Raw genomic sequence first — 18,295 nt, 5'->3', positions numbered from 1 at the left:
ACAAGTCTATCATCCATGTATTGCTAATTGGGATAAATTGCATGTATTTTTAAATGCTAGTAAGGGCAGTCATTTAAGCTGATTATTTTGTCAGTCCAACCCGTTCATGCCGACCACATATCCTATCCTAATCTAGTCCCATTTGCTAGCAAATGGTCCATATCATTCTAAACCCATCCTATTCATATGCCCATCCAGATGCCTTCTAAATGTTGCAGCCTCCACTACTTCATCTGGTAGCTCAGTATTTACAACGGTTATGTGATTGCTATTGGAGTAACATTTTCATTCAAATTTCACTGTCTGCAAGTAAGGAATCCAAGCCCATAATCCCAGAACTTTAGTCTGGGATTTTGAATTACGAATTCAGTACAGTTGTAACCATACCACTGCATCTCCATATTTATCTTTAATGAATGTTCTTATTGAATTAGGGAAAGAGAGCAGCCACCACGTTTTGCTCAGCCTGGGACATTTGAGTTTGAATATGCGTCTCGGTGGAAAGCCCTTGATGAAATGGAAAAGCAACAACGTGAGCAAGTTGACAGGAACATCCGAGAAGCAAAACAGAAACTTGAGGCAGAAATGGAAGCAGCTCGCCACGAGCATCAGCTTATGCTAATGAGACAAGGTAGGTTGCTGAACTTTCAACCATAACCACCTTTATACATAATTTGTACAACACACTGTAATTACATAATAAGTATAGGGAGAATAGCCCAAAAGACTTATTGAGCTTGTTCCGCTTTTCAGTTCAGTTATGTCTAATGTTATGATCCTAATTGATTTATGAGTGGAGACATCAGATTTCGGACTGAAATATAGCTTGATTGATCATGTTTTGGTTTTGACAAGGTTGTTTCACTGAAACACACAAGCATGCAATGTAGCAAACTTGCTTTTACAATGAACATGAGATCATTGAGCCATAGCATTAAAACAAAATAACTTGTTATATGCTAATAGGTTAGTTTAGATTTTGAAATGCGTGCTGAAATATTAATCCCCCCAAAAGATTATTACAGACCCAAAAGTAATCTCTTTGTACAATACTCACAGCAAAAGATAAGTTTGTTTCTTTTACGCCTCAAAGGGTTTAATTTAACTTGGCTCCTAGTCTGGGAAAATCTGACAGCTCTTCCTGGTGTTTATATACGCTTGAGTTTAAACATACTCAATTTTAAATAACCAAGTCAGGATTTCATCACAACAAAATTCAGAACTCCAAATTTAGAAATAAATTGTATTAAACATAATTAAGTCACATGCTGTCACCAAATACTGACCTTAACACCACTTTTCACCAGCACCCATATCCCTTGATTTCCTGTGATGCCTGTCTATTTAAGCTTTAAATATATTCTGATGGATCTCATCAAATCTCTGTTATTAAGAATTAAAAACATTCATTAGCCCTTTAAATGAAATATTTCTGAATCTCAATCCTAAAAGAAGGTTGACTACTAGATTTTAAAACAGAAATTTATTGACAAAATTACACAATGAAATAAAGAACCCCTACAGAACTCAGACTATCCAACTAGACTTTATTATGCTGTTCTGAATATACACAACAGTCCCAATAAGCAAGCTCCCTTTAAAACCCTGTATAAATGGAACACATGCTTACAGGTTGAAGTTGAAGGGCAGAAGAAAAAAGTGTGTTTCCACACTGCTCCCTGTTCAATTCCCAGTTCAGGACTGAAGTAAAACTGCTCAGCTCAGCTAAAGAGCTGACCACCTCCCTTTCATTATACAGGTCACTTCTAAAACATGACCACTTTGGCCTGAAGTCTCAACTGTTTACATATAAACAAAAGGCCTCTCCAAAATCCTTTTCATATCTGTACCAAATGAGACTGATTGGAGCCCGGCCTGGTTTATTGCCCCTCTGGAAAAAAATCACAGAGTCTCCTTGAGGCAAGGAACAGCTTTTAGGAAAAAAGGGACTAGCTTTGTGATAACCGTCAAATGGGAATTTATAATGGGGGGGCAAACAAATGGCTCATCAATTAATACTATGTTGCTCTGAGTTCACAAAGGAGGACACAAATAACATACCAGAAACATTGGAGAGCACAGGGGTGAGTGAGAGGCAGGAACTGAAGGCAATCTATATTATTCAGGAAATGGTCTTGGGGAAATTAAGATTGAAGGCCAATTAATCCACAGGGCATCATCATCTATGTCTCTTTTTTGCAGGGGAGTAACCACAGGATTGTGTGGGTTACTTGGTTTCCTGTGACTTTGTTAGTAACTGTATCTACTTCTGAAGTCTTTATTTTTATATGGATGAAATTATATTTTTGCTGCATGAAGTGAAAATAGACTGAAAATTTAGTGAATATATGCAACTTCTTAAGAGAAGTATCTATGAAAGTGATTTTTGCAGAACGTAAATTAGATCTGTGTTAACTCTTTAATCTGTTTTTAGATTTGATGAGACGTCAAGAGGAGTTGAGACGCTTGGAAGAAATGAGGAATCAAGAACTGCAAAAACGGAAACAGATAGAAATGAGGTATGTGCAGTTCAGATAAAGATATTGGGAATGCTATAGGGTTCACTTTTAACTGCAGTGTAAAACTAAAAATGGGAAATTAGAATTTTTTGCCATGATCTATATTAAAGTAGAGAAGGTATGCATTTATGTGTCAGTCCTGTTGGTGTAGTTAGTAAGTGTTTAGTCCTACTTACAATTATGTAACTGTTTAATCTCAACAGAATTGTTGGCTAATTCTCTTAAAATAATATTAATGCAAAAGTCTCAATTTTTGCATTTTGCTGGGATTTATTATGTACAGCAAGTGATTTGTAAATCACAACTGCTGATGTTACAGCTGCATGATAGTTTTGTACAAAAATTTGCACTGTGCATAATTGTGTAGTGACAGTCTCACAGTGTGATGAAATTTGATGTTTGTTGAGAGAAACTATCCTTCCTATGTTGGTGGTGTCACTGTGAAGGAATGTTTAATTCTATTTCAGCTGTGGGAGAAATTAGGTGTTGCATACCTGCAGGAAAAGAGATGCTTTCCATAATCAAAGTTAAGGTTGATAACTTGAAATTCCTTCCATTTGCTGGTGTTGTCTCCTTTAAAGCTAGCTGAGGTTGTTATCTAAATGCTAGCAGCATTCATTTTTGACAAAATTGTTGCATTATGTTAAATGTCAAAACCTGGCCAAAACAATGTACCGCACCATGTTGGTAAACTATGGGATGTGGTTTAAAAGTTGCTCTTGAAGCACGAGTGCTCAGTCTTAATAATTGCCCTTGCATATATGATTTTAAAAATATTATCACACTTCACAGATTCTGTAGAAGGTTTTCTAAATTTTATGTGTTACTGAGAGGCACAGAATCACAGAATTTTTAAGATGTAGAAGGAAGCTGTTTTGGCCCATTATGCTCATACTAGTTCCAGAGGGTATTAATTTAATGCCAATCTCCTGCCCTTTTTCCTGTAAGATTGTGCATGGTTTCTGTTTAAATGATCATTCAGTGCTCCAATTGAACTTGCCACCAATACACTTCCTGGCAGTACATTCCATATCCTAAGTACATGCTGTGTGAAAATCTCATTTCCTGTCATCACATGAGCTGGTTTCGCAAAACACTCTAAAATTGCCTGCTGGTCCACATTTAAGTAATTTTTTTTTCAATTGTTTTTAACCTGTAGGTTATATATTGAATTAAATGCAAGCTGGTGGAAAGCAACAAGTTAGAAGGAGATACTGGTTATGACCTCCACAAAAGACCCACTGAAAGGCCCATGTCAAATTTTGAAAGTACCTAGATCAATAATTTACCATTTGTGCCTCCAATTGCTCAAGTATTTTGATGCAAGTAACTTAGATTTTTAACTGTTGCCTTTTGCACTTCTTGCTGATGCCAAAGATATAACCATGTTGACATCTGGTGTTTAAAGCAAAATATTGGACATTTTGGAAATTGAAATAGAAACAGAAAATGCTGGAATTACACAGCAACTCTTCAGTAGCTCTGGTGAGAGGGTCCGAGTAACATTCTTAGGACTAGATTCTTTCATGAGAAATTTGTTTTTCTGTTTTTTTTTTCCTGCCTTCAAATTCTTGTCTTTTAGGTCTTTGTGAAGGTCCCAATTAGGTCACTTTGCAACCTTCTAAACTGGAATAAAGGATCAACATATATTTTCTCAGACTTGGTGCCTAAATTTCACCAAAATACTGCAGTTGTATTTTGATCTAGAATTTGGTGCAATTGAAGCATGATTTCTTCACTTGTACTTTTGGATTAAATCTACTGTCACTGGCAGTTGCCAATGGACTGCAAATATAATTTAAAAATTAGAAGCCAGCATCTTTTTTTTTCAGAATTGAAAAGGTAACACGTTCCCTCATATGATAGACAAAGAACTGCGGATGCTGGAAATTTGAAAGAAAAATAAACTGGAGAAACTCTGCAGTCCTGTCAACATCCGTAGAGATAAAACCAGAGACTCAATATTAACTCTTGTTTTTCTCTCTGTAGAAACTAGCAGATCTGATGATTTTCCTCAAGTGGACTTCAGATTTGTATAATTTTAAGACCGTCATCTTTGGCACCCATTCTTAGTTGAATATGGAAGGATAGCTGTATTCGCCTAACAATAAATAGCAAGCACAAACATGCATTGGATGATCTGTACTAGGCAGGGTCGACATATCAGAAGGAACTTTGAGTTATGTGGTCTGTCATCACAGACTTGTATATTTTCCTTAACTTGCCATGTAGAATATTAGAAGTATAGTGATTTTGTTGCTTGTTTGACACAATGAAATTGATAAATTGATCTCCTTAATCTTGATTGAAGTTCATTAACCAGCATATAACCAAGCTTTCTTTAATCTATTGAAATTTCTGCTTCACACTGAACAACACAAGTGGGCATAAGTGCTCCAACACTATACCAGTGTGTCGGTCATGATTCTAAAGTTACACTGCAGCCTATATCGTTCCTGATGTGAGTACTACAGAATAAATCAAACTGAACAATGCCCAAGTGCAATTTTTTGCATAAAAGTGAAACTTATTTGAATTGGAAGTGAAATTAAAAACAGAAAATATTGAAAATACTCAACCCAGACAGAGTGTGTGGAAAGAAACCATTAACTGTCTCAATATCATTATGGGTAAAGTTAATGTCATATTAGGTTTTGAACGAGTGCAGGAATGGATTGGGTAAAATAATTTTAAAAAGTGTGTGTAATGGGACAGAGTATGTTTCGCAGTACAAAGGCAAAAGAATGCTAATAAATAGTAAAATCAACAAAATATGAGACCTGAATGCTGCACAATAACCATCAGATTGTGACATAACTTCATGAGAAAAGAAACAAGATAATTGTACCAAACAAAAAAGATGCCCCCAGCATGATGGAGGCACAAGTTCTGATCAAATCAACTTGGTGTCCTAGGTCCAACAGTCATTTCCAGTAATGCTACTTCAGTGGACAAAAAATAGGAGCAAAAGTCGACCATTCAGCCTCTTGAGTCTATAACCACCATCTGATAACATAATGGTCAATCTACTTGTGTTCAAATTCTGTACTTCTATCTCCCCGTGATAATGCTGGTCTGTCTTGCCAAAAAATCTTTCCACATCTTTCTTAAAAATATTCCGTGTCTCTGCCCTCATCACCTTTTGAGGCAGAGTATTCTAAAGTCTCATAGCCCTCTGAGGAAAAATAATTCTCATCATCTTTGTCCTGAAAGTGTGACCCCTAATTTTAAAATCTGCCTCCTAGTTCTGAACTTACTGATGAGGAAGCGTCATTTCCATACCCACCTTGTCAAGACATGATCATTTCATCAAATTGCCCCTCACTCTGTGAAACTCCAGTGGAAAGAAGGGCAGCCGATTCACCATGTGCTCATGATCATTTACATCATTACACTTTGACATAGACTGATGGTCCCTTCTCCCCTGCTGACTGGCTTTGAAGTTGTCAGTTATTCATGGATCTAACCTCTTTATTAAATTTGGTCACTTCATAACTTTTTAGCTAAGATAAAAGGATCGTTTGAAATTTTCTTCTTTGCTAATGAAAAGAAAGGCTTATGTAGTCAGGGCCCAGTGATTGATATTCTTGAGCTAATGTCACTTATTCAGCGACCTTATTAAATCAAACACTTTTCACACTGACCATTTGCTTTTCCTTACAATCATCTGAAGTTTGAATGCTTGGAAAGAGTTTTTGTTACTCAAATGTAACACAAACGCAAAGGACAGGATGTAAAAATTGTGAAATATTCTTCACCACATAGTCTTTAGGTATCCATCTAAAGGTGGTATAATTGCAAACTTAAAAACATTGTATTTGAGTTAACTTTGTTACAAAGGCTAAATTTTGTCCAAAGGTTAGGTTTAGTTACGTGTAATTAACTCATTGCTAAGTAAGTTATCCGTATAGAAATATAGCTGTGACTATGTTTTTTTTTGAGGCTAATAAGCCAGGAGTATAACACCTCTGTTTTGTAATCTTCAAGATTAAACATATTCTCGCAGTCATGAAATGGAAATGATCTGGCCAGGGCCTCTCCACCTTGCCCTGTAGACTAAAGATTTAAGGTTACTGCCTTCAGTTTGTTTACAATCCTATGGTACATTTCTTTGTCAAGTGAAGCCAAGCAGGACGTATGCTAATACAGTACAAAGATGCTTATTGAGTATAGAGTTCTAGAGTCATACAACACGGAAACAGACCAGGTCAAAACTAAACTTGTCCCCCTGCCTGCTCCTGGCCCATATCCCTCCAAACCTTTCCTGTTCATGTACTTATCCAAATGTCTTTAAAACACTGTAATTGTACTCCAATCCATCACTTCCTGAGGAAGTTCATTCCACATGTGACCCACCCTCTGTTTTTAAAAAACAGGGTGTCTTTTTAAAATCTTTCTCCTCTCACTTTCAGCAAAATAAACTGATCCATGAATATATTTTAATTGTATGAATATAACAGCTAAGTCAATCATGAAATATTAGCTTTCCTGGTAATACTACAACTTGTTCATTCCAGTATCAACCTTGTGAATCTTGTCTGAACTGTTTCTAATGCAGTTTCATCTATCCTTAATTAAGGAGATCAAAACTGCACTCAGCACTTGAAATATGGTTTTGCCAATACCCTGTATAAATGAAGCACCACTTTCTTGCTTTCATGTTCAATTAACCTTCTTGATTAAATACTGCATGTGCAAACAATTGATTTGTGACTTATCCACCAGAACTCCCAAAGCCCTCTGAATTTTGGACTTAAGCAATTGTGCTCAGTTTAAGTAATACTCTGGGTTTTTGTGTTTCATGCTAAAGGTGAGCAACTTTTGTGTTTTGCTACATTATACTCTACCAGAGTTTTGCCCACTCACTCAACCTGTTTATATCTATTAGAAACCTATGTCTCCACAACAACCTTTACTACCTACCTTGGTGTCATTACAAATTTATCTAACATTTCCTCTGCTTCTGTCGTCCAACTCACTGATGGGAAAAATTGAGGTCACAGCACAGGTCGCTGTGGGATTCCACTCATCACATCCATGCCAGTACTTCATCCCCTACCCCAGAGCTTTTATTTTCTGCCATAACGTTTTGTGGCATTTGAAATCACCTGCCTTATGCTAAACCAAGTATAGTATGTCCATAGGCTCCCCTTTTATTCACAACGCAAGTTAATCTTTGTCAGAACTCCCATAATTTCGTAAAACATGATTGCCTTTTGTTAAAACCATTCTGTTTCATCCCAATTATCTTGAGTTTAAGTGTGCAGCTTTTTCTTTAATAGTCAATTCTAATACCTTCCCTACCACTGTAATTTAAGCTAACTGGTAAGTTTCCGGCCTCCCTTCTGTAGGGAATATATGTTTACTTCTTTACAACTCAATTGAACCTCTTTTAAAGTTTTGAAAATTAACACCAATCCATCTAATAACCTCCAATAGTAATTTTTTTGAAGATCCTAGGATGAAATGTGTCTGGACCAGGGACTTAGCATTTGGCAGCTGGTTTTTCAAGCACTGCTTTCCTCATAGAGATGTACAGCACGGATATAGACCCTTCAGTCCAACCCGTCCATGCCGACCAGATATCCCAACCCAATCTAGTCTCACCTACCAGCACTCGGCCCATATTCCTCCAAACTCTTCCTATTTTTATACCCATCCAAATACCTTTTAAATGTTGCAATTGTACCAGCCTCCTCCACTTCCTCTGGCAGCTCATTCCATATACATATCTCCCTCTGTGTGAAAAAGTTGCCCCTTGGGTCTCTTTTATATCTTTCCCCTCTCACTCTAAAACTATACCCTCTAGTTCTGGACTCCCCATCCCCAGGGAAAAGATTTTGTCTATTTATCCTAGCCATGCCCCTCATGATTTTGTAAACTTCTGTAAGGTCACCCCTCAGCCTCTGATGCAGCAGCCTGTTCAGCCTCTCCTCTTTTAATAGCTCAAATCCTCCAATCCTGGCAACATCTTTGTAAATCTTTTCTGAACCCTTTCAAGTTTCACAGCATCTTTCTGATAAGAAGGAGACCAGAATTGCACGAAAAATACCTACAGTGGCCTAACCAATGTCCTGTACAGCCACAACATGACCTCCCAACTCCTGTACTCAATACTCTGACTGATAAAGGAAAGCATACTAAATGCCTTCTTCACTATCATCTACCTGCACTCCAAGGTCTCTTTGTTCAGCAACACTCCCTTGGATCTTACCATTGAGTGTATAAGTCCTGCTAAGATTTGCTTTCCCAAAATGCAGCATCTCTCATTTATCTGAATTAAACCCCATCTGCCACTTCTCACCCCATTGACCCACCTGATGAAGATCCCTTTGTAATTTGAGGTCCCCTCCTTTGCTGTCCACTGCACCTCCAATTTTGGTGTCGTCTGCAATCTTACTAACTGTATACCCCTTATGCTCACATCCAAATCATTTATATAAATGACAAAAATTGGAGGACCCAGCACCAATCTTGTGGCACTCCACTGGTCACAGTTTGAAAAACAACCCTCCACCACCACCCTCTGTCTTCTACCTTTGAGCCAGTTCTATATCCAAATGGCTAGTTCTCCTTGTATTCCATGAGATCTAATCTTGCTAATCAGTCTCCCATGGGGAACCTTGTCGAACGCCTTACTGAAGTCCATATAGATCATGTCTACCACGCTGTCCTCCTCAATCCTCTGTTACTTCGTCAAAAGACTCAATCAAGTTCGTGAGACATGATTTCTCACACACAAAGCCATGTTGACTATCCCTAATCAGTCCTTGTCTTTCCAAATACATGTACATCCTGTCCCTCAGGATTCCCTCCAACAACTTGCCCACTACCAACGTCAGGCTCACTGCTCTATAGCTCCTTGGCTTGTCCTTAAACAGTGGCACTATATTAGCCAACCTCCAGTCTTCCTCCACCTCATCTGTGATCGTCGAAGATACACACATTTCAGTAAGAGGCCCAGCAACCACTTCTCTAGCTTCCCACGGAGATCTAGGGTGCACCTGATCAGGTCCTGGGGATTTATCCACTTTTATGCATTTCCATGCATCCAGCACTTCCTCCTGTGTAATATGGACATTTTTCAAAATGTTGCCATCTATGTCCCTACATTCTATATCTTCCATATCCTTTCTCACAGTAAATACTGATGCAAGATACTTGTTTAGTATCTTTCCCCATTTTCTGCAGCTCCACACAAAGGCTGCCTTGCTGATTTTTGAGGGGCCCTATACTCTCCCTAGTTACCTTTTTGTCCTTAATGTATTTGTAAAAATCCTTTGGATTCTCCTTAACTCTCTTGGCCAAAGCTATCTCATGTCCCCTTTTTTTGCCTTCCTGATTTCCCTCTTATGTATACTCCTATTGCCTTTATACTCTTCTAAGGATTCACTCAATCTATCCTGTCTATACTTGACATACGTTTTCTTCTTTTTCTTAACCAAAACCTCAATTTCTTTAGTCATCCAGCATTCCCTACACCTATCCGCCTTTCCTTTCACCCTAACAGGAATATACTGTCTCTGGACTCTCATCTCATTTCTGAAGGCTTCCCATTTTCATGGTTGTAATTTCACTAATTTCTTCTCTTCCTTACACCCCCAATTTGCAGCTTTTACTAAAATGCTCTTTGTATTCTCAATAGTAATGACGAAAACAAAATATTTGTACATTTCATCTGTTATTTCCTTCTTATCTGCTATCAACATCCTCATTCTCTTCCTATTTAAATGCTTGTAGAAATCTCTACTATCTGCTTTTACATTACTGACAAGTTTGCTCTAATTTCTTCATCATGATTAACCTTTCATTTGTTCTCTGCAATTCCTTATATTCTGAGTAATCATCTGACCTGCTCATCTTTACTTTCTGAAGTATCGCGGTTTCTCTAACTATAATTAACTGTAAATGGTGGATTCTCCTGATTTGGAATTTTTGTTTACAGCAGGTGAAGATCTATCTTCTGAGTATCCTGAAATATTGCCTTAAATGTCTCTTCCCTAACTTAATATGCAAGTTCACTTCATTTAGCTCAGCTTTCATAATCCACAATTTTGTCTTTAGTCTGAGACCCAATTGTTTATCCACAAACTTCATTTGAACAGTGTTCTGGGCAATGTTCTGGCAAATTGTACAACATGGTTTGCAGGTAGGGTCTTAAAATAATTAGTTGGTGGCAAGGTGATTGGGAGGGAGGTTCAAATAAGAGAAGTTTTTTTTTTAAAAATCAAAGGAGAGAGAGGAGGGATGCATGGCAGTGAAGAGGTGGATGATAATCAACAGAAAATACATACAGAAGATTGCAACAGAAATTTGAACCAAAGGATGCCGTCAATCTGAGTTTCAGTATCTTTATCTGAGTGAACATAACATTTGTAACCAGATCAGTCAGTTGCTGGCACAAAAAAAATTTATGAATTGATCACTATTTCAGGGATGTATTGGCATAATGATCAAGATGAGCAACTCTTTATTCAAATTTGATTTTTCAACTATCGAAAACTGAAATTCTTTGATGGCTGTGATCACCTATGGTTTTGTTATTCCTGCTTCCATGTTTTTACATTCAAATTGGATGTAAAATTCACTCAGTAGTCACTGCTATGTAAGAGGGTGTCTTGGATTTCGTATGCCAGTTCACTTCACTCATCAAATGTGAGGTCATTAATCTTTTCTATCAAGTGGAACATTACATTCTGTGGTTGAATTTGGAAATGCTGTTCTCAAACTATCTTGTTTGTGCTCTGAGCTTCTCGACCAAGTTCCGACTGCCAATCTGTGTTTTCCAGTTTATATGTACATCTGTGGTCGCCAACAAGTCGCGTGGTTTGACAATTGATCTTATTGCTCACTTCCACGCTCCCTTGCTACTTTCATGTCAATTGTCATGTTATGGTATGGCTACTACTTCTGGAAGCTGTGTTGCTAGAGCAAAGTATGTGGTTTTAACATACCTCGCTAGCTTGTTGCATTATGTTTGGTTAGATTAGATTAGATGACTTAGTGTGGAAACAGGATCTTCGGCCCAACAAGTCCACACTGACCCTCCGAAGAGCAACCCACCCAGACCCATTCCCCTACATTTACCCCTTCATCTGACACTACGGGCAATTTATCATGGCCAATTCACCTAACCTGCACATCTTTGGCCTGTGGGAGGAAACCGGAGCACCCAGAGGAAACCCACACAGACACTGGGAGAATGTGCAAACTCCACAGAGTTACCCGAAGCGGGAATTGAACCCGGGTCTCTGGCGCTGTGAGGCAGCAGATCCAACCACTGTGCCACCGTGCCGTTTGCTTGGTCCAGTTGGAATACCGTTGCAGGATAATGTAGTTTTTTTTGTGGTGGCAATGTAAATAAATAAGAAATATACTATATGCGCAGCCAGTATATCACTACCCACAGAAGTGACTTCCTGTGCCTCTATACTTGAAAGCAGCCATCACCATTCTGGATGTGACAGTCACAGATCCAAAATGTGACCTGCATTGTCTGCAGCGTGACCAGTGGCAGATGGCATCATGAACTACAAAATGGAGCAATAATAATGAGTGAACCTGGACATCTAAAAACAAACCAAAAATGTCCAACTTCCAAGGAGAAAATGAAAAGGAGTTTCTCTTGGCAGCTGTAAAAGATGAGCATTTGCCTTGTGTGACATCAAAGTGTCTTGATAAGTAAAAGGGGGAATTTAGAATGTCACCACAAATCAGTGCACAGAACATTCAAGAATAATTTTATCTTGAAAAACAACATGCTTTGGACAGAACATTGAGAAGCTGAAGGCAGTTTTGAAGGCTCAACAATCGTTTTTTTAAACCACCCGCAAAATGCGAAGCCTACACTGAAGTATCATTTTGCATTTGTCATCTTCTGGCAAAACATGGTATCGTACATGGGTTGCAGAATAATTTAATGAAGCAATGCCTATGGCTGCTGTCTCTTTTATTCAAAGAATTGAAGATTGATGTAGTGGCATGCCAGAACTGTGGTACTTCCATAGTAGCAAGGCAAGTGGAATATTTGTCAGAAGACTTCTTTTCAGTGACTATGGCAGGACCTGAAGGTGTGTGAATGCTTTGCATTGCTGTTTGATGAATCCATTAACATGACCGATATTTGTTTGTTTTGTGTCTGGTTTTTAAAGACATAATAATGGAGTAGGACTTCTCATCCTTTCAACTGTGAGAAAAACTATAATAATTCTAATGGTCCTCTGTGTTCTCAAATACCTTTTTTTTTTCCTCCTTCCAGTTTTGTCATATTCTTCTTTTCCTTTCCTTTAATGTCAAAATTTTGAGTTCAACTTTTGGAGTCTGTCCAAAATAAGCAAGCTTTGTCTTATTCTTCAACTTTGCAAATCTCTCCAAACCTACTTTTTGATCACCTCTTCAGACACTAAACTTGGGAATGCGATATCTATTTTTCCTTTTGAAGCTGTTTAACTGTGTTAAGAATGCTAATTTGATGCATATTATGTTTCGGCATTAAATAATGGAAACAGTTTTAAAAATATTTTTTACACTTGAATTCTATGACGTTTTGTAAAGAATTGAATGTTATCGTTCTTATGAAATCAATATATTTGTCTTTAGGCTTTGTTGTTACAGTGGTGTAAATATTGTTCTGCATTCCATTGTGAGAATTTAAAAAGTTGCTCTAAATTAAATTTCTTTTGTGAGGCTTACACATTTTATAAATTGTTATAACATCCCATTCAGGTATAATAGCAATTAATCCTTGTTTACCTACCACCAATGTGATTTAGTGCAAGCAGCAAGTAATATTTTGTGGTCTTATCAGATTAAAATTGTTAAATTTTGACAGGCATGAAGAGGAACGTCGTCGACGAGAGGAGGAAATGATGCGACAGAGAGAGCAGGATGAATTGAGAAGGCAGCAAGAAGGGTATAAGCCAAACTACATGGGCAATGTAAGTAAGAAAAACAGAGTCTTGGCTGGGTGGCAGAGAAGTATATATATTAGTCAAGATTTTTTAAAAGACATTTCACTAAGTAAAATGGATGGAAGCCTGTCCCTTTTTAAACCTTAAAACTTGAAGTTGTTATTCTGCAGTTTGAATTTTTAGTAGCTTATTAAGTAATTTTGTTTTATTAATGTTTTGCAAAGAGATGGAATCCTGGCTGCTTAATTGTAAATACTGTATATTCTTAAATACAATTAAATATTAGCATTTTTAAAATTGGTATTTATTTCAACATTTATTTACTTAGTTGAATGAAATGTTCCATTGCGACAGATGATTATTGAGCAGTTAAATCCTGAAATGAAGAATTCTGCAATCATATATTTGTAATGGAAAAGCACAGTCTGGAATACCAGACTGTAATATATAGCTCTTATGTTTTTTTCCAGCAAGAGCTTAATATAAAATATTATGGTTTTTTTTAATACAGTGTGTACTGTGGTTTTTAGCCTACTTGGCCAGAATTAAATAGTCTCCAAATGCAAAGTTCGTGATTTGAGAAATTAGTTTTATCTTTGCTCATTTCTAGAATGCAATTATGTATTGTATTCTACTTCATATCACAGATTTCACAGCAATTAAATTAATTACTACCATATTTTCCACTTTCACATTAAAAAAAATTGACTTTTTGTTGTTGAAATCTTTCTTCATGATTCGTCTTCTCATTGTTTATGGACCCTATATTACTCTTGGCAAATCCTTTTTTTTGTAACTTTTACAAAATACTAATTTCAACCTGTAAGAAGATACAAATAACTTTGGTAAATTTCTATAAACAGGACAAATCTTAATGTCAATATCAGTGTCAGAATAGTAGCTATGATACTTGTAATTTAAAAGTTGATTGTTTTTTGTGAGCTTGCAGCATTGCATGTAATCGAGTGGTGAATACTTTATCTATCACTACTACATGCACAAAGGTGTAAAGATTGTGTCCAATTCCTCTTCCATTTGCTTCTTTCAACAAGCTAGGGTACACTGCAACTGAACTGAGTGAATTTAAATGGTCTCTTTATTACACCTTTTATTCTTATCTTGTCAGCCTCCTGATTTGATGTAAGCTTCATGTTATCCACTTCCTTTGTAGAGGCAGATACAAAGTACTCGATTAATCCTTAGCCTTGACTTTACAAATCTTCAGAGGAAGAAATTTGAAGATTTTCTTTTGGGAACTTAATCGGCCCCACGTTTCACCTCGCAAAATGCTTATGCTTTTCTTAATAAAATATTTTGGTCTCAATCTAAAATTTCCTGCTCACCTTCCTCATGACCTCCATCTCCTGTATTAACCTTCTAATTTGTGCTTTCCGTAGTCGTCTTGGTCATTTAGCTGTATCCTGACTTCAGACTTTTGTCATAAGTTTCCCATTTCTGTTAGATTTTGGTTGCTTTGCCTTTTCCCTTTTCTCTCCTCTTACTCTTGTTCTCGCTTTCTCTTTTCTTGTGTGCTTGCTTTCTTGCACACTGTCTTGCTCTCTCATTTTAGTGATGAGAGGATATCATCTCAGTTTTGCTACTGCCTGCTATTTTCAGGTTCCATACTCCGTGCCACAGTTGACCTCACAGTAGGACATGGCTATCGTCTTATTTGGGTACAGTCCATCTATCTTTGTACAGATGCCTTCTTCTCTAGAGTCTGTCCCAATCCCCTAAAAATCTGAAATTATCCATCCTTCATCACATTCACCTGCATATTTTCCTGCTTTTACACTCCATTTGCTCATGGTACTGGAACATAATCTTGCTTTCCTGTAATACCTTTTTATGATTCAGCTTTTCTGGATTTTTGTTTTGAATATCTGAAATGATGCCTGAAGGTCCTCAATCATTGTTCTTCATAGGTCATTAGTTCTGATTTGAACTGTTCCCCTTGCAAATAATGTCCTTTTTCTTGACACTGCTGTGGCAACATGTTATTTGAGGATCAGTATTGTGATTGCAGAAATGCTTGTCTATGTCCTTAATTATCAAATCTGCTCGTTTTCTGGGAATTCGGTGAAATCTTCGATTTGTGCCAGGAATTTGATTCCTCCTTAAAGGTGTTGTCGCCTTTTGCAGTATTCCAGGTTAATAATCATTTAACCAAATAACCAGGCTCGGGACATCGATGCCCTACCTGTTCCTTCTATCCTGTCTGATATCTCATTCTCTCACTGCTTGCATTTTTTCCTGGCAACTTTGCTGGAAATTGTGGTTATTGTAACTTGAGGTCGAGCAAAGTTGGCAGTTATTTCAAAAATGCAGTTATTAGGATATATGAAGGATACTGGCCTTCCCACAGATTGGAATGTGAGTGCAATGAGCTACAGCTTGACTGTCCAGGTAGTCAATTTACAGACCTGTGAATTTCTGATTCTAATATTAAAACATTAATCATGACACAAACTTACAAATTGTAAGAGACTGTTATCAAGGACTGTCAGTCACTGGGATAAAAATAATTTATTAGCTCATGAGATTTTCTTTATGACTACTTTTGATTTTTCAGCAGTCCTTTTCCATTTTCATTAACATGTTTTGAGATGATGCATTGGTATTGATAGCAGCAGTACTTTCTGTAATTGTTGATATATGGGATACTTGCACAGAAATTACATTAGAAATTCATCAATATCCTCAATTATCAATCCATCATTAAACTGCATTGAGGGCAGTCTCCCTCCTGTGATTGTTCAGCATATAGCCTTGGAGACTCACTACTCTCCTGGAGTCCTGGCAAAAGTAAGTTACCTAGTTGATGGCTACTCCAGCAACATCTACAACCAGTATTTATCTTGTTAGCTACTCCCTATTCCTTGAACTGTGGGATGTTTCATTTCAGTGTTTAGGGTGTAGGTTTGCTCGCTCAGCTGTAGGTTTGATATCCAGACGTTTCATTACCTGGCTAGGTGACTTCAGTGTTTGCTGTTGATAGGCTGGTTTGTGCTCTCTATCCCTATATCTATCTCTTTCTCTATCTCTATCCTACTTGCATGTATTTTGGTGTCTTTCAGGATGGGAAATTTAAAAAGAAATCACACAACACCAGGTTATAGTATTGGACTATAACCTGGTGTTGTGTGATCTTTAACTTTGTACACCCCAGTCCAACACTGGCACCTCCAATTCAGGATGGGAGTTCACCCACTTCCCAGTTCTTAGGCATTGATCTGAATAAATGAGCTGCTAAAAGAAGAACTGACTAACTGAATGAATGAAGTTGCTTCCTTCAGTCCATGTTGCCTCCCAACCAGTAGTTGAATTATTGCTTTATTAGATTAATCTCTTATTAATTTTTAATTCTACTTAATATAACTGCAAGCTTTGATTCTTGATACAGTAGAACTAGTTTGGTGGTGTACTTAATGTGTTCATCCTTCTACCACTACTTAATGCACCACAGCAGTAGTGAACTATTATGAATCTGATTTAAGAAAGATTGAGACCATATGATATTTTTAAATTGTGAAATTTTTCTTTTAAGGTGTTGAAACTAAGTGGTATTTTTAACTAATTTGTTGATAAATGAACTTGCTGAGATTCCTTTAACACCATTTTGGCACTTTCCAAATATGTCAACTCTACCATTTTAGAAGGATGACCACTGCAGATGAATGAGAACACGAACAGCTGCAAGCTCCCCTCTGTCACTCATCAGTTTAACTTTGAGCTACATCATCATTCCTCACAGTGAAAATTCTGGAATTATCTCCCTAACAACACCTAAGTTTATCTGCATCATGTGGCAATGACAGTTCAAGAAGGTGACTCACCAACAGTACCTTAATTGCATTGAAACATGAGCAATAAGTGTTTGCAATGCTAGTGCATCTCCTACTCCATGAACAAATGCATTTAAAAAAAAAAAATGCATAATTGTTCACAACTTCATAAAGTACTGAGTTATTTGCTGCTTCTTGCACTCTGAATTGATGGAATGACAAACTTGACACCAGTTATAAACATCTAAATAAGTAACAACTAAGTTGATCTGTCGAGCAATGGTTACAATAAATAAATTTCTTAGCTACATTTTTTGTAAGCAGTAACCATTGATATGACGTTTGTTTGTTTGGTAGATGGAGAGGCAAAAACAACTTAAGCAATTGTGACTTCGGAAAACTCCCTTTGATTGCCTAGTTTTTAGTTTTTGTTGAGGGCAGCTGTGTGATACTTCAGTCATTGTCTCACATTGCTGAATTTTAGTTGACCTTTTCCTATTTTGAGGAATTCTGATTGGTTCGCACATTGTGACTAGTGTGCAATTCAAGCTCTGAATTCAGTAGATTGTACAATGTGTGTATATCAATGCCAAACTAAAGCTGATGTAATGACAATGTAGAAAATGATCTCAGAAAGGTATGAATTTTTAAGGCACATATGAGTTTGAGGTGCAGGTGTGAATGTGTCCTAATGCTGCACACAGCACCAGAAAGGCACATTTTCTTAACTGATCCACGGATACATTTTTAATATTGAACTGGAAATGAATTGCTTATCATTTTTACAGCTGTTGCTGTAATTGGACAGCTAAATTGTTTATTTACAAATTGTTAATGCCCAGAATAGAGCTGATACTTCACCAGATCAGTTGATTTTAAAAGTAAGAGGTCAGTTGCAGTTCATCTATTTTAGTCCCTATAAGAAATAAACTGTAGTGTACAGTTAGCTCAGAAATGTTCGCGTTTCCATTTGCTTTGTGTTCAGTCACAATTTTCTTATTCTATTGGATCTTGTGGCTAATTGTGTAATCGCAAAGACACTTTGTGGTGTGTGTCACTGAAGGATGTTGTAAACCACATA

At 37.2% G+C, this 18,295-nt stretch overlaps 1 protein-coding gene across 3 annotated transcripts in view; it reads left to right on the top strand.

Moving 5' to 3' along the window:
- LOC122550728 (paraspeckle component 1-like) overlaps positions 1-18,295 on the top strand; it is a 123,363-nt gene that overhangs the window by 19,538 nt on the left and 85,530 nt on the right. For all 3 annotated transcript variants that reach the window (XR_006311930.2, XM_043691888.2, XM_043691889.2), the window contains 3 exons: positions 435-631; positions 2,435-2,519; positions 13,351-13,456. Coding sequence is in view for 2 of the 3 variants with exons in the window: in XM_043691888.2 (XP_043547823.1) it covers positions 435-631; positions 2,435-2,519; positions 13,351-13,456 (388 nt within the window). In the remaining variant the exon portion in view is untranslated. The remainder of the gene's footprint in view (positions 1-434; positions 632-2,434; positions 2,520-13,350; positions 13,457-18,295) is intronic.

Source organism: Chiloscyllium plagiosum, unplaced genomic scaffold, assembly GCF_037043375.1.
Source record: "Chiloscyllium plagiosum isolate Xiang-an unplaced genomic scaffold, Cpla_swu_hap1 HiC_scaffold_6, whole genome shotgun sequence".
NCBI classification, from domain to species: domain Eukaryota; kingdom Metazoa; phylum Chordata; class Chondrichthyes; order Orectolobiformes; family Hemiscylliidae; genus Chiloscyllium; species Chiloscyllium plagiosum.
Note: the sequence above shows the minus strand (reverse complement) of the source record. Positions and strands in the feature narration are given on the sequence as shown.